The sequence below is a fragment of the Epinephelus fuscoguttatus genome, linkage group LG19 (assembly GCF_011397635.1).
Source record: "Epinephelus fuscoguttatus linkage group LG19, E.fuscoguttatus.final_Chr_v1".
Lineage (NCBI taxonomy): Eukaryota > Metazoa > Chordata > Actinopteri > Perciformes > Serranidae > Epinephelus > Epinephelus fuscoguttatus.
Window position 1 is genome coordinate 21790321 of NC_064770.1, and position 25379 is coordinate 21815699.

At 47.1% G+C, this 25379-nt stretch overlaps 1 protein-coding gene across 9 annotated transcripts in view; it reads left to right on the top strand.

Annotated features, from left to right (window-relative positions):
- LOC125879490 (BAH and coiled-coil domain-containing protein 1) overlaps positions 1 to 25379 on the top strand; it is a 100054-nt gene that overhangs the window by 32793 nt on the left and 41882 nt on the right. Inside the window, exon 1 of one of the 9 annotated variants that reach the window (XM_049561414.1) lies at positions 19221 to 19674. The exons of the other annotated variants lie outside the window; for them this stretch is intronic. Coding sequence (XP_049417371.1) covers positions 19641 to 19674 — 34 coding nt within the window. The 5' untranslated portion in view covers positions 19221 to 19640. Of the gene's footprint in view, positions 1 to 19220; positions 19675 to 25379 lie in introns of those variants that run through there. 9 annotated transcript variants of the gene reach the window in all.

Here is a 25379-nt window from a genome sequence, read left to right on the forward strand (position 1 = left end):
ACTACACCGTGTGGCATGGTGCCACAGAGCCCTCGCCTCAAGCATGGGGCGTGCACACAGGACAAACACAAAGGAGACCCACGGGTGAGAGTGACGGGCAGGGTAATACCTTCCTGTATCGAATTTCGGGGCATTAGATTTCAAAACCTTCCCGGCTATTTTTACACTCAACGCGAGGAAGTGAGAAGTTGCATTAAGAATCCAACGAGGCTATGGAAGTCTTTTGTTCACTTCCCATGACGAACGCACACACACACAAAACTTCAAAAAGAAAGGAGCTGGACTGAAAATGTATTGTTGCGAGATTGAATAGACTGATACATTCGCCCAAAGTCAACCACTGCTGTTTTGTTTGTGATTTGGATCTCTCTCTGTGTTTTGCTCTTTTTTCTCTCTCTTTCTGTCCCCCCCCCCCCCTCTCCCTCCCTCCCTCTCCCAGTATCAGGCTGCCTCTCATCAGGCAGCCCCAGGCCCACCTCAGCGCATGGCCGTATTGCATGTGACAGCTGTTAGACATTATTAACGGCTCAAGCAGAAAATCCAGATTACTTGTTTTTTAATTTCAATTTTATTATTGTAATCGTTCAGTGAAAAGAACAAAAAAAGGGCCGTTGCCCTATTGTTGTTAGCAGATTTGTGGTCAGTGACAATACTGTATGAGCGTGTGTGTGGTTATGTTTGGGTGGGTGGGTGTTTTTTTTTCTGTGTGTGTGTGTGTCCTCGGCTGTGTTCTCCAGACACCCCCCACTAGAGCCGAGGCACCCTGCGGTTGGCTGTGAGGCCCAGACAGGTGCATTGTTAACCCTCTAACGTCTGAGTCTGTCCCTTCTGGATCTGCCGCTAGTGCTGCTGGCAGGATTTTGTGCTTGTGATGCAGATTGTGTGGCGGCCCCACTCTTCTAATGGTGCGCTTTTTCTCTGCACATAAGAGGAGTTTTGAAAATAACAAGTTTTCATCTGTCACATGCCAGTTTAGCGCACAGGCTGCCTGTCCAGCTCGATGAAATTCAACAAGAGAGCCAGCTGAAGTTTCTGTTGTAGCGCTCACATATCGTTAATGTATGGGATTCATATAAAAAGGGAAACTCAGCAGTTGTTCCTGTACATCACGTCCTTTCTGTTCTTGTTTGCTTGTCTTTTATGTCATATTTTCTCCATACTAGGCTTCCTCATTTTCAAATTGCAGACTATGATGCATAAGTGTAGATGGTATGTGGTGGAGGGGCAGGACTGAGAGTAGATAAACTCAAACAACGGCCCACGTTTCTGTGACTGTCAGTGGGAACAGCGGGCGGTGGTGACACACGGTACCAAACAATGAGGTGTGCTGCTAAATATATGCAGAGATTTGCCATTAAATATACATGCAGTATGCCTCTCAAGGATGTGTCAGCCCTTTTGTGAGAAAACAAAGATTAGCATCAGGAATTCCATTTTAATAAGTCTCTTGGGACCATCCAACCAGCTGCCTAGTCCTCAATCCAAAGGGGAACTTGTTGCTCTCTCTCCTTCTCGTTTTCCTGGCTCTCTCTTTCTCCCCCTCTCGCATGGGTTTCCTGTGCTCCTTCTGACATTGATTAGCACAAAAATCCTGCTCCCTCCCTCCCCTTTCTGCTTTATTTGTCAAATCACTTGTTTTACACCACAAATTCTTTCATGTCTGCATGTTCGCTCTTTGATGATCCATGTCCATACTCCTGTCTCCTCCTCCCTGCAGTCCCCCCGCCCCTCCACCTCCCCTCTTCCCCATGTTTCTCAAAGTGGGTCCCTCTCTGCCCTCCACCTTGTCCTACAGTGTTTTTTTTTATTGTCCCCTCTGCCTGGTGTGACCACTAGGCTACACTGCCTCCTCTGGTACAGTACGTGTCCTGAGGATCTGGGGCAAATGACTGGCTCCTCAGCAACAGATGTGTGTTTGTCTGCCGGTGCTGCGTGCTTTCTCCGCTCGCCATGCACGGCCACTGACCTACCCTCTAGTGAGCGTGGGGGAGGGGACAGAGAGGGTTTGTGTGTGTGTGTGTGTGTGTGTGTGCGCGTGTGTGCACGAGAAAGAGGCAGACAGACAGAAAGAGAGAGAAAGAGGAGAGCGACAGCAAGACTAGATGCACACTGTCACATGCTGTCATACACTTACTGGTGCATTGCAAGCAGACGCACACACACACACACACACACACACACACACACACACTGGCACGTCACACACACTCACACATCTCGCTTCCCGGGAGGCCGTGGGGCCAGTGGGACAGAGCAAGCTTGAGAGTCTGGTTCGTCTGTTTACATCTAATTATAGAAACAGGACTATTTCTGCAACCACTGCTCCAGCTTTTTCATATTCTTACGAGACAGTGAGAGAGAGAGAGAGAGAGAGAGAGAGAGAGAAGTGAGAGCGAGGGAAAAAAACAAAGCTTTGACAGCCTTTTCTCACAATGGTGAACGGTTATCTCATCCCCTCAGCGCTGCTACAGTCTGCAGGCTCTCAGTACAGTACAACAGGAGACAGAGGGGGGAGGGGGGAGGGTCTTGTATCGTATTCTCTTATCCTCATGTAACATGAATGTGCAAATTTACGAGAAGCGAGCACGGGCAAACAAGGCGATGCAGTTTCCCCATTAGCCTCGCTGATACATTCAGTTCACAATAAGAAAAGGAAAAAGAGAATAATTCCTTTGCCCCTGCCCCGCGGGCTCTCGCCTTGACCTGGCAGAAAGTGCTGTCCATCATGAGAGTCAAAACAAATGAAGAAAGAGTTGATGTTAAGGATTAGCACTGTATAAAATGTATCTCGTATTAAAGAGACAGGGCCAGTGTGGTAGTTAATCCTCAAGCTTGGTGGCTGATATCCAGCTGAGTGGCTGTTGTTGGCCAGGGGGGCCTGGAGGGGGGAAGCTGTCAGCCCTGCCGGCCCGCTCAGGGTTGCCAGGTGAGAGCCAGATCAGGGCAGGGTTGGGCCTGTGGGTCCAGGCCAGACAGGTTGCAGCCTCTTGCAGGTGCTTTCATAAAGTGCCCCGGAAGCCAAATGCACAGCCCGCTGGATGCAACCTGAGCCAGGTGCTCCTGCTTCCCATCCCCCACCCAAATATATAAACCACTACAGAATGGAAATGTGTGCTTGCATACACCCCACCACCACCGCCACCACCCACTCCACCCTTTATTCAGAGACATGGCAGGTAAATTAATTGGCCGTGAGTATGTAACGTATATGCCGAGATAAAGGTGCGCTGTCTGGCCGAGGCGTAGCGTAACGGCCGTAATGATGGCTCCATTGTGTTGATGTTGAGGGGGGTAGTTAGCGGCACAGCCAGCGGGGCCCTTGCTGGAGGGCTGGATAGTCTCTGATTAATAGTGGGGAATGCTTTGAAGTGACACCCAAGTGCACCGGCTCACAGGCTAATAGTAATACCATCAGTATAGGGACTGCTCCCTCTTCCTCAGTCTTCATTAGCTAACGTTTCCCCAGCGCTATCTGGCCACCCTCCCCTCACACGCCCGCCTCATCTACAGAGAGCCTTGAGGAGCTCTCGGGTTTTTATTTTTGCAATTGTTTCATGATTTGGCTGTCATTTCTCTCTGTCATGTTTGGTAAAATGGGAGATATTTTTTTCCTCGAAGGCAGCGGAGAGGGAAGGCAGAGAGGAGGCCTTTAGTCACAGAGCTCCACCGCATAGGTGAACTGTGGCACAGCCTAAAGACTCATGGGATTGATGTGGCACAAGTGGGACATGGCTGGGGACTATTCCCAGGATCCATTTTGATCTCCCATACTGACAGACGAGCTACAGCTGTGGGTGTGTCTGTGTGTGTGTGTGTTTAGGAAGCCGAGGCGGGGAGGCAGGGTTGGGTCTGTCAGCTGTTGGAGTAAAGTAAACTATTAGCGGTGGGAGAAGGCAGTGTTTCCAGCGAAGAATTAGAACCACTTCTAATTGCAGTGAGGTTGGGCTATGATTACATGCTGGCTAATGCACTGACAGACCTCTCACTTGGCTGGCTCTCAGAACGCTGCTGAAATGGCTGAATGCCTTTTGGTTATACAGCATAATGGGAGGGTGTGTGGACGCACGTGTGTGTGTGTGTTTGCTGTGTGTGGGTGGCTGCCTGTGTGTATCTGTGATTAAACTTGCTTCTAAGAGTGGTTTCCTGTGCTTTTTGCATGTTTTTGTGAGTTATGCATTTTGCTTGCATACGTGCGTGCGGGTTTGTGCGTGTGTTTTCCGTGTGATAGCTGTGCTCCGCTTGTTTTTTGAGTGCCTGTCGTTATTTGTAGCGGAGGCAACTTTTCTTTCCAAATCAAAACTCAGCTGGCGCAACTGTCTCTGAACAGTACAGAAGAAGTGTGGGGTTTTTTTTTTCTTTTTTTGTGCGTTTGAGTTTTTGTGTACGCATGTGTTGTGTTCGTGTGTGTGTGTATGCCCACGGGAAAGAGCAATCAAAGGAGCTGTGTGGTGGAGAGATTGTATAAAAGGAGTGAGAGAGGAAACAGAGTGGCAGGCAGCTGAGAGGGCAGCATGTGGGGGTGGACGGGGGGCTGATGCAGGTGCCTAATTCTACCTCAGCCCTGGGCGTTTTATATTCCATCCATCTCTCTCTTCTCCACTTCTGCACGGGGCTGTTGGGGGATGTAGTAAATCCACCTGCTTCAATTAAAACGTTGATTAGCCGATATATCTGTGACAGTAATCAGAATAATAACACACACAGATGGATTTATACAGCAATATACTGTAAATCTGTTGCATAAGTAATCAGGTAAGAATTTTAAGAAGCTGTGTTCATTTTTCACCTCATAATTTTAATTACTACTTTTTTTTTTTTTTGTGGAACAGCTTGTTTTCAGGTGTGCGGACGCCCCCGTTTGCTAGAAGCTGCGGTTTACTGTTTTTGCCAGCGAATGCTGTAAATCACGTCGCAATCCCAGCATATGGGATGACAGTTATGGGAGTGTATCTGCTGTTTCTTCATCAGGCCCTCAGGCCCGTGTTATCTCTCTTTTAACTAGACAGAAGGAATACAGACATCATTGTGGTTTCTGTGTGGGGTCAGGAGGTCAGGGAGAGAACTTTCAACACAGTAACAGGAATTTTGTTGTGTGCATCTCTGCTGATTACTCCCCGGGTTAGCAATGGGTCATGGATGGGCCGAAGGGCTGCTCGGGGGATTTCACGAGAGACCTACAGGAGACATTTTTAATGTGCGAGGGTTTTTGGAGGTCAGCAGTAGACCATGGCTGCTGAGGGATCATAAATGGACTTGGTTGTACAGATGTGGATTCCTGTGTGGTTGTTAGGAAACAAAACAGGACATGTGTTCAGTTTATTTTGGTGATGTGGAAGGTTTGTACCTTCCTGGCTAATGTGTAACAGAGCAGTGAAGTATGAGGAGAGAAGTGGTCATCCTTGGTAACGGGGCTTTACCGGACTAGAGCTGCAGTCACGTCTCCAAGAGGAAGCCATGGCCCTCCTGATACAATTGGCGCCCACCCCCACCCCTTGGCAAAAATAATTGGAAACTGATATTAAGTCTTTAAGAGGCTGTGGCACCCTCATTTTTTAAGCTGGTATCTTGTAAAACTAGACAACCTAAGGCATTAGGGAAGGGGGCTTAAATTAAATTAAAATTAAAACTGCTAAACAAATTGCTCCTAAACTTGAAGACTCTCCCAGTAAATGTTTTGTTCCTTGGGGTGGCTGTGGCTCAGGAGGTAGAGTGGGTCGTCCACTAGTCCATGATCCCCAGGCTCCTCCAGTCCACATGTCAAAGTACCCTTGAGCAAGATACTGAATCCCAAATTGCTCCCAGTGTGTGTGAATGGTTGAAGGCCCAGACACACCAGCACCTCATGATGCCTGTGTCTCAGTCAAAGAGTTACTCGGGAACACACTGCAAAGACAGCAGACGGCCAACCAGCATGTACGTTCTCCACCTGTGTGCGAGGAAATAACTCTCCACACCAGCAGACTGCAGCAGTGTGTATTCGTCATTTAGAAAGGGAAACTGGAAGACCGTGTTGATGCCAGTTAGCCAGTTAGCACATCAACAACACAATCCAATACTGAATGAATAGAGCATATTTGCCATACACAAAACGTTTCTGCTAAAGACAATAACAAGTTTGTTTTGATCTCACACCCTCTTGGCTTTAGCTGTTTGTTTACTTTCCTCACTTCTGTTTCTCCTCTTGTGTGCTCAGCTGAACTGCCCATCAGGGTAACAGACGGGCTCCACCTTCACCGTTGTTGATTCAACATGTTGAATTGGCCAAAAAAATAGCAAACCAGGGCCGACGAGGGGCACACACCAGGTTGACTAGGGCGAAAGACCTTCACCTGTGACCCCACATTGACGACAGCAGACTGTCGACTCTGTGTCAAGGCCTTAAAAGCGCTTTGAATGGTCGGAAAATATTAGAAAGGGACGGAACAAGCGCAAGTCCATTCCTTACAGTTACTGTACTCCTTCAAACTAAAGCTGAACAAATGGCCTGTTTGAAGAACAATGAATCACCTAACATGTGGATACACATACATAACACATTAAGACAGGACTCAAAATGTCATCCCAAGATTTTCAGTGGCTCCATCTGGCCACCCCTATGAAAAATTTCTGGGGGCGCCACTGTAGAAATGGAAACAGGCTGGATCAATACCACTGGCATGGTGGAGATGGAGTAAACTTTGCAGCTGTGTGGGAGGGAGAGGATGTTCAGGCATACTGGAACATGTGATGGTGCTGCAGATGTCTGTTATTTTAGAGAAATCTATGAGGTCCGTAATGTATTAACGCCTTTTTTTTCTTTTTTTGGTGGGGGGGATATGTGTGTGTGTGCAAATGTGTGTATCCCCATTTGACAGATCTCCTTTCAGAAAGTGGAGATGCTTTGAGGATCAATACTGACACACTGTCTGCACAAGTACACACACAAACGACACACATACACACACTTTTACGCTCACTGTCTCATCTGTCAGTTGACAGAGTTTTCTCCCGCTCCGTGGCTTCTCTTTCCAGCCAAGCAGATGGTGAACATTCAGAATGAAAGCAGATCCTAAGTCCTTTTGGATCTCCATCAATTCGGCAGTCTCTGGGACCGTCCTGTGTGGGGCTCAAGTTTCTCAGCACTGACTGAGCCTTCTCCGCTCTCCAACCAGGGCGTAGTCGCCGCCTCTCTTCCGTCCACAGCTCACATATGTCCAGTCTAACAGTGCTTTTTAATCTCACATACACAACGGTTCATATTCACCCGCACAAACACTGGAGTTGAAAAAGGGACTGCTGACAGCTGCTCCCATTGCTCACTCCTTTTGCTCCGCACCAACTCAGCAGATACCTCCAAACCCAGTGGGGTGCCTCTGCGCTCTGCACTTCCACATCCTCACCCAGTGTGTGGCACCCTACTGGCACCCTACTGTGTGCATATAGCAAATGCTCTGAAGAGCTCATTTCCCTCGTCTTCCCTCGTCTGTCTGTCCCACTTACCTGTAGCAGCAGCTGTACCACCCAGCCCTCCACCCCCAGCCCTCCACCCTGTGTATTTTTATGTGACAGAATGAGCAGGATTTATTTCAGCACGCGTGCTCAGACCCTTTAACAGGGCTGGTTTGAAGGCGTGCTGCTTTGAAGCCCGCACCACTCCTAACTGTAAGTGATTTTATGAGACGTGTTTCTGTGCCAGTCAGGCAGGCCACTGCGCCACAACCAGATTGGTGGAGAGCAATAGGGGGATGCCATTCCAGCACACACCATCTGGGAGACAGTGTGTGCTCTTGTGTATGTGATTATGCACATATGTTTGTGTAGGTGTGTGTTTGCGTGCATGTAAAGGGAGAGGGGTGGTTAACGCTGGCTGTGAAAGGGGGGAAAAAAAGTTTTTGAGGGAGGCCTCATACTGCCCCTGCCCGCGTCTTCTGATTTATGAGCTTGTGAAGGAAATCTCCCATTTGTCACTTTTCATCTCTTTTCTCCACGTCATCCTTTTTTCGCTCTCTCGATGGAATTCAGCTTCTCCCCAAATCTTCCACTGCTTCCAAAGAACGCAGAGGAAGGGAGAAAGGAGAAGAGAAAAGGAAGGCAGCCAGGAGGGAGCTGTTTTTTTTTGGTATCTGGTTAAAACCATGTGGTACAAAAGGCTTGTCTTAGTGGATATGTTTTAGTAAATATTCATAGGTGTTGACATGCCAGCGTAATGTATTTTGTTTGTGGTAAGGATACGTGTCATTAGGCAGTGTATACTTTCTGTCTGTAAATAATTCAAAGCACTTGTTATGGTGCTGTTCCCGCTGCACTGTGGTTTGAGCATTATTGTAGGAAATAAAAAAAACAAAACATCAGGTCTGAATCTTGTGTGCAACACTGTTTGTGCGTGTAGAGAACATTTGTGGCCCCAGGGACACACAGGTTTGCTGCTAATACCTGCTACCCAGTACATTACGGCACTGGGGTCACACTCAGGTCAACTGCAGTCTGGAGCCTTAGTGTGTGCACGTGAATGTGCACTCATCGTGTGTTTATGTGCCAGTGTGCACCTTACTCACTCAGGTGCTGGCTATAAATCTGCCTCACCCCTTCCTGGCCTGCTGAGGACACAGCGAGAGCGGTTGGGGGGTTTCACCCTTTTTCAAAGCGGGGGAGGAGAGAGGCGAGGGAGGGAGAGGGTAAAGGGTTAGAGGGGAAGAGAGATAAATGAGGGAGGGGGCTTAATGAGAGCCCTGGCTCACATGATTATGGGACTGGCTGATAGAAATCAGGATCTTTCTCAAAGAAGTCAATTAACCCCCTCCCCCCTTCCCTAATTATGCATGGGTTGCTCCACTGGCTCTTTACTGATAGGGCTGCTCAGCTCAGCTCAATATGCAGACTCATGCTGCCTGCGTCGACAAGGGCTTGTGTGTATTGTGAGAAGCATTTCGTCAACCTTTTTTCCGGAATCTGCTGGCAGTCTGCTTTAAACTCAGGGTTTTTCAAAGCCATTAGTTATCCCCAGCCCCCTCATCTTTCTTCTCACCTGACAAGCTGAGAGAGAGCCAGTACCGGCCAGAGCCAGGAGGGGGCTCCACCCCGGGAGGCCTCCGGTCATTAGTGCATTAGAGGCTAGATGATGGCTGAACTCTGTGGTCAGAGTAAATAAGCAGTGTTGTAGAATGTCAACACGACCAGGCGGCTCCTTCACAGCACCCAGTGTTGACATAACTGCTCTCTTATCTGAGGAGTGCAAAGCCCAGCCCCACAATAGAACACTGTGCCAGAACAAATACAGTAAGGAGATAGAAACCACACTCTACAATGCACACACACACACACACACACACACACACACACACACACACACCGGCCGTGAGGGAATGTGTCATATGGTAGAGCTGCTGCTGATGCTGGCATCAATATCAGTGGTGATCCTGGACTCTGGGAGGGCCCGAGGCAAAGAAGCCCATCGAGGCCCCCCCCCCCCCCCCCCCAACACCTCCTGGTGTCACTTTTTTCCTCCTCTTCTTGTTTTTTCTTTCATTTCTGGTGACCAGAGAGGTACACTTATTTCATTGTGCTGATGGTTGCACCTAAAGTATGTACAGGGGTGTCAAAATGGGGGGAAAGTGGGACTAATTACCCAAAGACGGAGGGTTTGAAGTTTTTTTTTTTAAATTTTTGTAAGTAATTAGTGCCATAACAAATTAGAATAGGCTAAATAAATGAGTTGAGAGACTAAACATTGAGGCCCATCTCACTCCTTTCAAAAGGTGCAAAATGGTTTAGTCCACCCATGACTAGAATTCATCTTCAAATGCAGCAAGAGCAAATTGAATGCCTGCTAAATGCTGCTGGAGCACCACCTTAACACTGTCATGTATTTCCCCAAGAAAGGAAAATCGTAGTTCCAAAAAAGAAAAGAAAGAAAGGAAAGGCAAAGAAAGCAAACTGAGAAAAAAACATACATTTTGACTGATTTCTTTCAAAAGAAAGGTAAGCAAGCTTAACACAGTTTAAGAATCGTTGAGCTAATATTAGCAGTTGTTCAAATTGAAGGCATTCAGACAGCCAGGAATCCAGCTTGGGGCATATTTGCAATGTACAACATAAACAAATCAGTATCATAACTTAGCATCGTAGCTGCTGTGTTGTATGGCATTATATCCAACAACAGTCAACACTAGCCAACCTTAACATCATGAATCATATGGCCTTCAGTTTCACAGACAGCCACAGAGATCGGAGCAGCGACAGGTAATGTTACTATGAATGTCAGACAAGGTGAGCTCATATAGTGGAAACTAAAGCCCCGTTTCCACCAAACACTTTTGGTATGGTACCTCTGGAACCTAAAGTAACGCTTCACCCTAGCGTTTACACTTTGGTTGAAACAGGGCTTAAAAGACTAAGACTTTTAGGGCAGGGCTGGTCCTGTACAGTGTCTTTATGGGAGGTTTAAGGGGGTTTATAATTGTCATTGCAAAATTTGCCCATATGAATGGCCATCAAGGGCCCCTTTTCCAAAATGTTTTTGGGGGGCCCCAAACATTTGCTTGGTTTGCCTTTCCTGATGCTGTGCCTGTGATCAATATGTCACATAACAATGTCTGACTGATAAAGCGGGGCTGTACAGCAGTAGTATAATGAAATTGCGGTCCCGGCGTGGGCTGTTCATGCTACCAGACTGCCTGGCGTTCATGTGAGCTCATGAAAATAATGGGGTGTTTAGGATGTCAGTAATCTGGGTGAAGGACCTGGACTCTCGCGCTGCTCAACCTGGCAAAGAATAAAGGCCAGCCTGACAGTCATGAGACGAGCTCTGCCGTCGGGCTTTTAAGTGAACGAGCAGTTTGTGGAAGTTGCGGCTGCAGCTATCACTTGTGTGTCGAGCTGAGCAGAGAGAAAGAAAGGGAAGCGAGGGGCTACAGAAAGAAAGATGGCAGCAGTTTGCTTTTCAAACCCCTGTTTAAGTACCTGTGTCACATGTGCTGTTTTTCTGTGTCAAAACATTTCGGTAGGCCTTCTTCCCCTCATTGCCTCACATCACCCTAATAACTCTTCTTTATTCTCCTTCCCTGTCTCTCCCCGTCCCCCTCCGCCTCCCTCTAACTCTCCATTATGGCCTCTGCCAGGTTTAGACTGAGCTTGGCTCACACTGGCGTTGTGATAACCTGCTGAAAGCTGTTGCTCTCCCGTGGATATGAGGACACCCAGCTGAGGTTTCTCTGCGCTACCTCCTCCTCCCTTTAACTCTGCAACCATGACTCGCTGTCTTCCTTCCACAGATTCCCCAAATCATTTCACTGGTCAGGCCTGCCACATTGCTTGAGGCTTGCTGGCCCAACACGAAGGTGCTGACATGTTTTATGGCCAGCAGAGCCAAGCGTATATTAAAGAAAAATAAGAAAAGCCAACATGTGCACTCATAGGCACACTGTTCAAAGTCATTTTAATGGTTACTCTGGGATGTAAGGTTTTTATTTGAGACCCAAAACACTGCCAGTGGTGCTATTGAGCAGTTGGAAAATATATGATTTTAATTTCCATCCTGCTAACATGTATATATAGTGGTTATTTTTGTGTGCCTTTTCAGCGAGTCTGTATTTGTGTGTGTTTGAGGATGTGTTATGGCAAACAAAACGAGCAGCTGCAGCACATCTGTTAACTTCGATCAGATGCTGCAAGCCTCCTGTAACCCCCACTAGGCCTCCCTCCTCCTCTCCGAATGCAACCTGCAGGCAAATACAGAATGAGCTGGGATGACACGTGACCGTCCGGCACGCCCACCCGTCCAGCAGACTCGATGTGATCACCGCAAAGGAGATAGACGACAGCACTGGTAGCCGTGCAGCCAACCAACCAGACAGACAAGCCATGAGCAGTTGATCAAGATGATATCCCTCCCCTCCGTCTCCCTGGTTTGACCTTGGATTGTGCCTTTGCTACTCCTAGCTGTTAAAACCTACATCAAGCTAACCAGCTGGAGAAGGGAGAGGAGAGGCTTTTTATGGCTGCCCTGCTCTATGTTACACTTCATCTGCTCATGTTTGGGTGAGGGTGACCTTCTCTTCTCTGTACAGATTGCAGGAAATGCTCCTAATTTTACTCATCTCTGCTCAAGTGTGTTGCTGCAGATGTTGAGCAGGCCCCGGCAGCGGCATTCCATGGATGACCAGTGTCAGCAGTCGGGAGACATAACTCAAGTTTAAAGCTCAGTTTGTCAGATGCATTTCATAAAAGAATTTACTGTGTGATTTGGCTGACCTTGTACACACTTGAAAGTGTAGCCTGCTACAGTGGGAAAGAAGGTGGTTATCTGTTTTGGCCAACTGGAGTATTGTCCTCCTGGCTAAGACGTTTTGCAACAACAGAAGTCAAGGAGACGCCGGCACATTATACAGTGTGTTCTTTACAAGGTAATACTGTATATTGTTTGGCCTTGGCTACCAAGGTGCCATCCCTCCCCTTGTCTGTAGGTTATCAGAACAAAAACGCTTGCATTTGTCTTGGCCAACGCTACAAGAATTAAACATTTCTCCTTTGTTCCCCTTGTGAACCAGCAGCAAATTATATTCAGGGCTGCAGAAAGACCTTGGGCTGGCTGGCTGACGCGGCGGCTCTCGGCTCTGTTATCTGCACTGTTCTGTCTCTGCGCCTCTGACAGGCTACATCAGACGGAGAGAAGCCAGAGCAGGGAGCTGCCTTCTGTTTCTCTCACACACATCACTCCAGGACTTTATCATATTACAGGCCAATCCAAGAGAACTCAGAGGACAGCAGCAAAGCAGTCTCTTCAACCAGGCCCCTCGTGCCCAGCACTGCTCTCCGTGACCTAAAGGAGGCGCCGGGCCACAGATGGAAGAGGGAGGAAGAGAGGATGGGAGGACAAGAGAGAACAGGACATTCCTACGAGCCCTGGTTGCCAGTTGAATGCTGGGACACTGATTTATGGGCGGTTCTGACGGAGGGAGGGGTGAACCTGTGACTCCCCATAAAACAAGACGTTCATTACCCTCCCAGGCCTCCGGAAAACTGATGGACGAACAAGAGCAGAGAAACAGAGCGCAAGTGGGATGAGGGAGTGGGAGGGAAAGCGGTTTTTAAAAACCCAAAAAAAATGAAGAGAAAGTGTTTCCATTTTGAAGCACGCGGATGACGGCAACTGAGGGAAGAGAGCGAGGTGATGAGGGAGGACAGAAATATGGAGCTGAGCAGCAGGGGGAAGGAGGGAGAGTGATGGAGGGATGATGGAGAGGGTGTGAGGACGGAAAGGGAAAAACGAGAAGGGGAATGAGTGATGGGGCTCGAAGGAGCAAAGGGAGAAGAGGGGATGAAAGTGAAAAAGGGAAGACAGCAGGCAAAATCTGCCCCAATGAGTCGAGCTGCTTGCAGATTTATGTGGTGTTGTGGGTATCATTATACATCAAGCAGAGGAGATGGGGAGACTCGAGCAATGTGACGCCTATGGAGTTGTGTGTGTGTGTTTATCTGTGTATGTACTGCACCGCACTTTTATTCTCCATCCTCACGCTGTTCATGTCTCCTCCAAAGCAAACTGACTTCTGAGTTCCACAGAACACACTCGCCTGTGGTGAGGTAACATCCACCCACATCCACACTCCACTTTTTCGAAGCCTATCTATCCAGCACTGCTGGTTGAGAGAAGAGAGGTTTAGACCACCCAGGACTGGGTAGTCAAAGAGCTGCTTTGATGTGGCACAAGCATATGTGCAGTGCATGGGCACAATCTCTGCTAAAACACACTCGCAAAACACAGTTTTACTGCCTCCTGTGCGGCATCATTACTCCTCGTCACTGGAGCGGTGGGATGCTAGAAAACAGAAAGAGAAAGAGTGAGTGAGAGAGAGAGGCAGCCACCTCCTGTGCCAGGCAGTGCCAGGCTGAAACACTGGAGCCGTATGGTCACCCTGAGGGAGGGGAAACCTGCCCAGTCTAACCACATCTCAATTAACCAATTAAGTTCAAAAGTTAACAGGGGACTAATTAGAGAGAATAGTGCTGAGCACTTGTTTTAATCTGCCTTTTCCCACTACCAGGCATGTTTGTGTCCGTGACCTGGCTGGCTGAGCTCTGGCTGCGTCGGCTGAAACATGGCACGCAAGCCGCCGTTAGTCACCCATCCATCCCCTTGGCCAGAGCATAAAACCAATGGATTTAGACAGATCAGTCATCAGCTGTAAAACAAACCAGATCCAGAGCATTCCACGTGATGTTTCCAGTGGAACAGGAGAACCATGAAAATCCCATTTTTGGATCTGGAGAGTGAGAGACCTGTGAGAGAATGTTCAAAAGTGGAGGACAGTTTTTAGTCATATCTAACGCGGCCATTTCCTGTTCGCCCCCACTCTATTTGGTCCTGCAGATGGGTTTTAATGGATGCCAAATGGGAGGTTTAGTGCCTCGCTATTGGCCTGTTGGAGTCTCTTTTTAACACCATCATATTAAATGACTTGTGTTTAGGACTCGAGGCTACGGCGTGCTCCTCTCGTTGACAATATGCCTCGGGCAGAGAGTGTTTGTAACTTACCACTAAAAGTACAAATTTTATCCCTGTGTTCAAGAGGAGGAGGGGGGAAGGGGAGGGGGTTGGTTGCTATATTGGCTGCTACCACCAATAAAAGATATGTGGGCTGTATGACACAATTGTAGTGGGGCTGCTTTGAGCCCCGGAGCCAAATGCAGTGTGTTTGGAATCAGGCTGACAGCTAGATAGAGAGAGAGGGAGGTGAGAAATCCCTCTTTGACTCTGCTCGTTTTCCAGCGGGGATATCTTTGTGCTCTGATTTTTTTGGGCTTTATTTGAAGGCTGTGACAATTTAAGTTCCTGCATGGTTGATTAGTGTGTGTGTGTGTGTGTGTGTGTGTGTGTGTGTGTGTGTGTTTGTGTGTGTATGTGTGTGTAAGGAAGAGGGTGAGAGAAGTCTTGGATGTCAGGATGCAGTTTGAGGGGTGAAGGACTCCCCTGTTGTATGTGAGGCCCTGGAGGATTCCTCCCCCCTTCCTCTCTTCCTCCTCCTCCCTTCTTCTTCTTCAGCCCCCCCCTTACACTCATCTCTTCCTCTGTGAGATCCACAATGCTGGGAAGAAATGTGTCATTAACAGGGGAGACCAAAATAATGTTTATGGGCTCAAGCAGCACTGAAATCATTTTCCATATCAGTGCAACTGCATGGGCCCTGTGGGGGAGTAAATCTGATTTTCTCCTCCCTGTGCCAATGGGAAACATCATGGGAAAGAAAACAGATTGGATTGTTAGAGAGATGGCCTGACGCAGCTGTGGGCGGCTCTTTTTGTGTTTGGGTGTGTTTCTGTGTGTGTGTGTGTGTATATCATGAGAGAGGAAGACAGAGACAACTAGAGAGGGGAAGAGAAAAGGAGAGAGAAAGCAAAATACAAATGCGGATGTTCAGCGTGCGTGTGTGGATGAGAGAACGAGATGGATGTGCCCCACTATGGTAATCACAATTTCATGCCTCAGGAATAAAGAGCCGGAACGCAGCAAACAGCCCTGAAACGCCCTCATGTAACAATGGGTCAGTTAACAAGCACACTCACCAAAGTTTGGACAGATAACAAATGGTTCTCCTTGAGGAGTGTGTAGCTGCCCTGTATACAAAGAACAAAGTGCTTCTGGCCCTGCAAGCGCTCAGCAAAATGTCAGGCCATTCCATAAGAAACACTTACATTTTATCTGAACCCTCCAAAAAAGCAATTGCTTTATGAGGTAGCGTGGAGGGGGATTTAACAAAGTAAAATGCTGATTGAAATAACAAGGTGGTGCTTGGAGAGAATACACCCTTGGCCTAGTGTAATGTGCACATCCTGTTACGTCATGAGCGTTTAAGTTCTCTCAGAGAAAAAGTAGAATGAGAGAAATTGAAAGCAGAGTTCGGTGATTTTGTGTTGTGACATAGCTTTTTCTTGTGTGTGCTATTAAATCTGTGTTGTGGGAGTAGGGAATGTGAGTGTGCATGTGTGGGTGGGTGTAAAAGGAAGGTAATGGGCCTTGAGCTCATTTGTCCTGGCCTGGTCCTGCTGCTGTTTCGAATCTGTCCTCCCACCTCCTGTGTCCCAGCCTGGAATGTCTGCTTGTTCTGCGCAGATGAGGCCAGTGACTCAGCACACTAACTGCACTTTCACACGGATCACAGCGAGTAGTGCACCTAAACACAGGTCCACAAGACAAGCGCAAACCTAACAAACCCTACCTTTTTTTTTTTTTTTACCAACCCTTATTGTGCCAGCTACTCTTGTCCAGTTTCCAGTGCTCTTTCTAAACTACCAGTATCATTAAACCTGTCCCACATGCCCTACCCTGCGCTTTACTCTTATAGGGGACCTATTATGCATTTTCTTGTTTTCTATCACATAATGCACAATGTTTCAAATAATGAAGTAAACACATGTTAAAATAATCCCTGTGAGCAAAAACCTCTGGCTTTTGACTTTGTCTGAATATTCTGTTACCAACATTTTTTCTACGGTGACAACAAGATGACATCAGCTTGTGAAGAATTTCTTTATATGGTCATCTGCTCCAGGCGCACTACTGCAACTGTGTACATTATATACACTGCTACATGTAGCCACATGCCAACACCAGATGCTGATGTTTGCAAGTAACATGTCTGCTTGTGTTAAGAAGCTTTAATTGGTGATTTTTAACGTAAGAAAGTGCCGCTATACACAGTCATTTCCTGACTGCCAGTACACCGCTGCATACAGCTAAATAATAACCTGCTCTTGGTTAGTGCCCTTCTAGTCTTTTTACACATTACACTCACAGTCATTAACACACTGGTGGCTACCATACAAGGTGCCACCTGCTACTCAGTTAACCATTCATACACATCACATACGTTCATTCCTATGAAAGTTGCTCAGTGGCATATGAAGCCAAAAAAAGTTCAACTGCCGCGTGTAAAATTACCCAATGATCGGCACTGCTTCCGCAGTGTTCGGCCCATGGAGTGGTGCACTAGAGACTTTTGCCACCTATTGCCAGTTTAATGCTACGTTACGTTGCTTTCCTAATGTAATTGAACTGAATGAATCAAATCCCAAGCCCTCAGAGGTTGTGATGCTCAAAAAAATGTATTCACTGATTTACGGATGTCTCTTTAGGCATGTTAGTCTACAGGAAAAGTATTTTTTGGCCCAGGTCATCACATGATTGATGTATTTACACTGTTTGGCCATTACGAAAATTAGCTTCAAAGTCTGATGCACTTACGGGGGGCCTGGGCTGCAATGACAGTCCAGAGACCTCAAGATGTGCAAGATCTGTAAACCCGGGTGGGGGGCTTAAGGCTTGCACACACTTTCTGCACTGATCGTCCGCAAAGAGCTGCGATCATACTGACGCGCAAGTGGTCCTATTCACAGTACAATTGATGGTCCACTTCAGACCCTGGTAGTAAACAGGAGGGCTGGGAGCTGAGTTTACCGTCCTGCTGCCACCATCAGGTGACAGTGAAAGTAGATGATGCTGCTTGGTCAAACTGTTGTGGTTGGCTTAACAGCAGTGTTTTGGGCTGGAGTGTGGAGCAAGAGATTGGAGAATGTGCAGTCAGCGTACATATGTTGCCGCAGTCATGCAAAATGGGCTGCACGCAGACATGTCCGCACAAGGGTCAGTGCAGACCCTCATGGACGTTGTCGAATGCCAACATTTACGTCCCATGGACCAAAGCGAACACACGGACATGGAAACTATGAATTAGCCCTTATAGAGACAGGCACTGAAATGGAGCCTTCTGAGACAGGAAGAGATCCGGTTTTCCAGCACAGACATCAAAGCATGTAAACATGTATTTTGGTTTTCAACCAGAACAAGTATGAACCTGAAATTGAGCATACTATGTCCTTTAACCTCTCACCCAATGCCCCAGCTTCTTCCGTTGTAGCCTTCGGTCCATGGCCAGCTCTTACTTTGACAATCAGAACTCTTACTGTCTCTTAAAAGAAAAACTTCCTGGTTTGCTCCTCTGCAAATAGCTCCACCAGTGCCATGTGTCCAGCTCCTTATTTACTGTGCCTATAAAACACCTCTTCAGCAGGAACTCTTCCAGACATTGCTATCTCTTCCTGTCGGCCACCCCACCTCCCCCCAAACACCACTTTTGGCACAGGAGTGATGGGATTAGAGGTGGAGCCCCTTTTAGACAATGATTACCCCTTCAGGCTTTATGAATGATTAATTGCAGTAAAGTTGAAGTGGAATACTCCTTGAGGAGGTTTGCCAGGTAGTGGTGCACATGTGATACCAGCTGATGTTTTTGCGGACTCCTGTGCAAATACTGAAAGAGGGTGAGAAAGAGAATAGATGGACAGAAACATATTGGTGGAATGCATGCATGTTCTTTGACATCGCTCCACCCCCACCAGAGCAAAATATCCCTCAGAGATATTTTCCCCTATCTGTTTTCCCTGCAGCATCACGGTTTGTGTGGATCCATTGTTGTTTTCAGGCTCCCTGCCAAGCCAGGACGAGCCAGTTGGACTAATTTGTTTAGGATTAGAATCTCTTATCCCTATCATGTCAACTTGTATATTGTATAAACAGCTGGGTGAAGTGGGCGGGGTGTTTTGGCTGACCTCCCCGAGCCAATTTTATTTGCATAGTACTAAAAAAAAAATTCCCCGAATCCATTTTACCCTGCCATCGCTTCAATCGCGAGCAAGTGGCTGACCACGAAGCCACTCTGCAAACACAGGCTGTCAACTTTCAGCGAGACGACCACCATACGCACACACAATCACACACATGGAGGCTCGCATATGCTCAGCGACACACACTCCCACACACTCTCTGCTGCTCTTTCACTCTCAAAGTTTCTCACAGTTCCTCACACCCCTTATCTACACTTCTAGTCTAAACTCTCGCCCCCTGCCCCTCCTCTGGATGTTGCCCTGTCATACGTTCTCACTCTCTTCCTCCATCCATTCTTCCAACTGCTTCTCCCGCTCCCTTTCCACTTCTCCCACCCCCGCACTGACCACATCCACTAAACTCACTCCACAGGCACGCAGTGTGGAGAGTGTCGGAGGCGTGCGCTGCTGGCACTTTCCCCCACCCCTGCACTGGGCCCGGCTCCAGGACTGGACCGCCTGCTCGCTCTCTCACTTCACTCAGTGTGCTTCTGATCAGACCAGCCTCCTACTAGAGCTATAGAGGGGGCCCGCTCCCATAGTCCCACTATCGAAACCACCCACCAACCCAAAAAGATAAAGTCAGCGTGAGAGTTTGTCATATGGGGAGGGGGGGCAAGCAACTACAACAAAAAACCTCTTGCTACAGTTGTTTCTGAAGTGAGGAGGAATTTGGCTACCAGTTGTGCTAATGTTTTCAAGATGACTTTGACTGTTTGAAGGAAATCCCCCCTCTTTAGTAGCCATTTGAAATTCCTTCTGTTTTATTGTGAGGAAGTAGGCGCTGGGTTAGTCAGCGGCCCTCCAGGGTAGCGTGTGCACTGCAGTCTGTCTGGGGCTGCCGGTGTGTACAGTTGCCCAGTCCAACCCTGTGTTGCTAGACAGGGTCAGAAAACCTGGTTGTGTGTTTACGAGTGAATATGTGTGTGGAAAGTCTGGCTGGCTTCTTCTTGGGCGTCTGAATTCCTGGGCAAAACATGGAGCTACATCGGTAGGAAAGTCTGATGAGACACATCCTGCTCAATATGTTTTCACTTGGTAAGTTAACTTTAAAATGGCTTTTTCTTCATCGCTTCTGTCTTCAGTCTAGACTCACTGCTTTCAGCTTACTCAAGTGTTAATGTGCCAAACCCAGCCACGTAACAAACTTGTCTGAAATCCCATTTTTATATGTTACCAATATGCTCCGGTGTCTTGTCCTGCCGTGTCCGAGAGCAACCCAATCGTCAGAATAAATGTTGGCATTGTATGTTTCTGCTAACCACTGATATGTAACATTTGTGCGTCAATTTCAGCAACACTGTGGTTAACTTGTAATGATGTTTAGACACAATAACCACTTGGTTATGGTTAGGAAAAGATCATGTTTTGGCTTAAAATATCAGTTGTTGGTGGCACAATCACAGCTGGAAATGTCACCAATGATACGCATCAAAAACCCCACTATTGGTGGCACAGTAGCCACTGGGAATGCCACTGACATCTAACTAAAAAAGCAACCACTTTTGGAAGCACTATCGCCGCTGGAAATGCAGCTGATGTCTCACTAAAAAAGTCCTGCCTTTGGTGGCAAAAAAAACAACTGAAAAATGTTGCTTATATCTCACTTAAAGAAAGCTTTTGGAGGTACAATTGCTGCTAGAAATGCAATCGATGTCTTGCTATAAAACACCAGTTTGTGGTGCAACAATATCCGCTGGAAATGCTGCTGATGTCTTGCTAAAAGACCCGCGCTTCTGTAGATGCAGTCTCTGCTTGAAATGCTGCCAATGTCTCGCTTTAAGATATTCACTTTTGGAGGTATAATTGCTGCTGGAAATGCAACCCATGTCTCGCTAAAAAACATCAGTTTGTGGTGGCACAATCGCTGCTGGAAAAGCTGCCGATGTCTCACTAACAAACAAGTTTTTTTCTTATTTATTTCTTTTCTTTAACAGTGGCAGCCATCCACTTTCCCCTCCACTTCCCGATGACAAAATCAGCTCATATACATGTAATCAGAACTACATCACTTTAGAAACATTGATATGATGTGCATGACACATACAAATGTAACATATCCGTGGTTTGCAGACACGTACAATGCCAACTTTTTTTTTTGTGGCGACTGGGCTGCGGAGACTTGAAGCGGTGCCAGCTGCTGATTTTAAGCAGATCTTGGAAAAGAAAATGTTTCTTGTTTTGTCTTTGATCCTCTAACTCTTGCTGATATTGATTTAATTTATTTGAGACAAGATGGAAGGGGTGTGTGTTTTGTTACAAGACATGGCAGAGGGATAGTATATGAGCTGTGATCATTCAGGGTGCGTTGTGAAGAGCTACACAGCCTGGCTGCCACATGGCACTGACCGCTGACAGTGCAACCTCAACTGGCTTGTGCTCACTCACTCTCTCTTTGATCGGAGGTCTGTGTGTGTGTGTGTGTGTGTATGTTTGTATGTGTGTGTGTGTGTGTGTGTGATTCTATCTCCTAGTGTTTCTCCTTCTTCTATACTTCCCTCTCTGGCGCTGGCTGATCACTGAGCTGTGGAGAACAGGTTGATGCAGTCACACCTGTAATTTTCTCTCTGTCTCTCTTCTTCTCTTGTCACCATCACTCTCATCTCTCGTTGTCTGTCTGGTGTCCTTGTCTAGACGACACGTCCATCCGTCCCTTCAGGCTGCCGTCTGTAGATAAGACAGAGAGCTGCAGACTAACCTGGCTCATTTTTCAAGAGCAGACAGGGAAATATGATGCACAGTGAAATAATTGTACTTTATCTTCTCTTAGACAATAGGCGTAGTTGTTGATCTGCGCTTGTGTATGTGTATGTGTGTGTGTGTGTGTGTGTGTGTGTGTGTGTGCGCTTGCATGCCAGAGTACACAAGTGCGTGTGAATGGGTGTGTATTTCTCCAGGAGGAAATTTTGATCTGATTCCCAGCATTCAAAAGAACAACGTGTTGTGGGTGGGTGCTTGTTGTCTTCTCAGCTTTTTTTTTTCTCATCACTGCTTGGCCCACGAATCCCTTTACATCCTATTACTGTATAATTCCTTGTTAAGACACCAAACAACCACTCACCCTTGAGTTACATTAATGAGTAGGGGCAAAGATTATGACACCTCCCTCCCTGCAGCCTAACAACTGAAACCAGATTAAATTCTGGAGAAAGGTGTGTGTGTGTGTGTGTGTGTGTGTGTGTGTGTGTGTGTGTGTGTGTGTGTGTGTGTGTGTGTGTGTGTGTGTGCATGCGTGTGATTACGAGCCGCACAGTAGCTTGGGTGGGGTTTCAAGGTAGGTTGGAAAGGCTGTTGTTGCTGAGCAGCACACTGACCAACTGCATCTGCCCACTGCTGTTGTAATGGCTAGCATTCAGCCTCCTTGCCTCAAGCGCTGTTTCTCTTTCGTTCCCATGACAACTGGGCCTTCATTCTCCCTGCTCCGCCTCCCCGCCTGCTGCTCACTCCGTGCCGTGCACGGGGGCCTCTGCCTGGGCCCACATTACTGTGTGTGCATGCCTGTGTGTTTTGGTTGTTGTGCACAAACTGGACTCCTTCACCCACGCTCCGGTGTGGGTGGAGTAGCACTTAACACCTCCACCTCCAGAGGTTCTGGGATATTTGTGTGTTTGTTTCTGTGTTTGTACATTTGAACCCATTTGAACACAACTGTGCTAGTGAAGGTGTCAGGGTGGGATGTTTGGATGTCAGGGAGGGAGGTGGGGTTCCCCCATCCCAATGCTCTCCTCTCCTTTAATTCTTTAATAGGATTAATCTTCATCGCTGTCAGGGATCGGCACCGATTAGGATGCACATGACCCGATTTTCTTAAGAGCCCATACAAGTGCACTGCTGGCACCACTTAAGATCCGGAGAAATAAATAAACAGGCAGGAAAAACACAGCTTTTATAAGGGGCTGGTTTAGAGGTGGCAGGCTCCCTGGATCCATGTCACAATTTAATAAGCTGCTAAATAAACAGTTATGTTGAGTCCAGCACCGGTGCTGTCATGCCTCAGACCTTCGCTCTGCTTGTTGTGCAATGCTTTGGTTGGCACCCAAACTGAAACTACCCCGACACCAAGGTACACCAGCCCACTTTAATAACCTGTGTACTTTCTCACCGACACCTCTGATTCATTAGGCTTTGAGTGGGTTTAGGGAGAGCATCGTATTAAAACAGTGTGCGTGTTGCTCATTTTCTCAGATTCAACGGTGGTATGAGAATGCTTGAGCCAACTGTGAGAGAAAGGCATTTTTGCTCAGCATCATTCCCAGTATATTGCTCAGCAGGAGGCAAACGGCAGACATAACACAGAGGGAGGGGCCATTTACTGAGTGACAGGCTGTGGAGTCAGCAAGAGGCGGCGTGACAGAGGTGAAGGCCGCTGCATTATTATTCTGCACTACTACAGTTCAGATTGGACCAATGCCCTTTTCCCAGTACAGACTCTATGGCCAAACTGGATCAGTGAGAGGTCTGATCTGGTCGTGTATGAGTTGATCCGAGACCCTCCTAAGGTTTTCCTTCAATTCCCTTCTCCCCTAACATCAGCTTAAACTTCAAAGATCCCCTCGCCTGACATAGGCATTCCCTTTTTATGTATTGTCCCTCTCTCCTCTCCTTGTCTTTTTGGCAGAGGCTCTCTCCTCTTGTGGTGTGTGAAGAGGGGCTTCACGGCCTCTCTCTGTCACTCTCTATGTCTCTCTCACCCTTTCTCCCTCTCTGGGGCGAGACTGTTAATAATGCAGGAGGATTAGCTGATTTATGTGAGCCGGAGGCGCTGAGGAAAGCTGGGGTTCCTGGGGGCGACAGGCAGAAAGAGAGGGCCGAGGAGTGTGCAATGTTGTGGGCGGTGCCATACAGGAGCCTTGGGTGTCTGGATGATGGAGGCTGGATGTGTGCCTAGCGAGCACGCTGGCAATAATCCACCCCCTGCTGCCCTCGAACCCCACCCTGCACTCCACAGAGGTCTGCCAGGAGCGCTTCACAGGGTCAGGGGTGATAGGAGGTGGCAGCGGAGAAGGAAGAAAGGGAGGTGGGGGCTGGAAAGGAGGAAAGCATGGATACTGTATCTCATCAGGTTACCTCCCACCAACATGTACGATGTTGCTATGGTCTCCTAAAGATATGTCAAGTCTTCCTCATCATTTTTGTGTTTTATCCTGCAAATGTTTGCAATGGTAGTGGGAGTTTGTTTGCATGTGTTCTGTATTTTGTACCTAGTATTGCATCAGAAAACAGATTTGCTGACTTTGACTCAAAAGGTTGACTCATAGTTAAAAACAGTTTTTGTGGCAGGTTTTCTGCCATAGCAGACAATTCTTAAAACAAATGATGAACTAGAAAAGTGCACTCAGTAAAATGTGGGTCTCTGTCACTCTACACTGTTCATGTAATATTAGCAGACGTAAAGCAACACATTTTAGAAGTGTCCCAAAAGCTAATAAAAATTTGCGCCTTGTCTTTTTTTGACAGGCGCAACATATTGCACAGAGCTAGGGCAGCCTGCTACTAAGAATTTTCCTAGTTGACCTATAGTCGTCATTTAGGGCCATTAGTCGACTAGTCGCCCACATATTTAAGATATTAATTTAATTATTAGATTATATATATTTGGGCAGGGCAACACAATGGTTTGAGTTGAAGGTGTGAGACAGAACAGTATCAGTAACATTGTTAACACTGTGCTACATTACAGAGAAATACAAAACCGTACTAATGAACCTTCATTAATATAGGCCTATATTTTATCTACAAGTGCACGTCACACACTGAGCGAGCCGCCTGTTGATGACGCTGTCGGCAAAGCAGTAATGATTGTGCTAAGTGGGTAATGGGCATGTAGCTACTTCCGTGTTTCAGATGATACGTCATGTTTGTAGTCGACCAATGAAGATGAGTTTACATATCACCTTGGGTTCATCCTTCACCTTCTCAAAATGATCCCACACTTTGGATTTCCTGCATCTTTAACCACCTGGAAAATGCAAGGTCGGGCGCTGGGCGGCACTCTTATGCCTTTTTTATCCCAGCTTTCCAGAGCTTGCCAGCAGGTTGCGTCTGAGGTTGCTAGGCAACCTTAACAAGCATCATATCATAGCCTATTTACCTGTAATCCTGAGTGCAGAGCTGATCTTCTTCCAGGCGCTGTTTATAAGTGTGTAGGCCTATCATCTGTGGGACAGATGTAAAGCTCTGGGTAGCCCTGCACTAACATGATCAACTTTTCCGTATTTATCAGACTGAATATTTACGTAAGAGGGGAAAGATACCTGTCGGCTGTGATTGGTTTGTAACGTGACTCCTGTCTGACTGCTGAGCATGGCCACTTCCTGTGTCTGTCCTTTCAAATTAAATTCCCACACTATCTAGTCATATAGGTTTTAATTTATTTTGACGAGATGCAACTCCTAGTAGAGTTTTTTGTGCGACTGAGCAACCAATGAAATCTCGACTAATAACCTTTCTGGTCGACTACAGTTCGGTCGACTATAAGGGGGCAGCCCTAAGCAGAGCAGATTGAGTTTTCCTGCTGATAGTCGCTGTGCCAATGTGACAAAGTCAATGTGAAATTTAGATACAATGTGATTTTAAGGATGAATGTATTTTTAATACCTAGAATACAGCCACAAAACTTTGATCCATGTCATTCATAGCTTGACTTCTTACAGTATTAATTTTGTCTGGGGAAATACCAACAATAAACACAGTTAACTACATAGCAGACTTACTAACTAAGGATAGAGGTACTAATGTCAAGG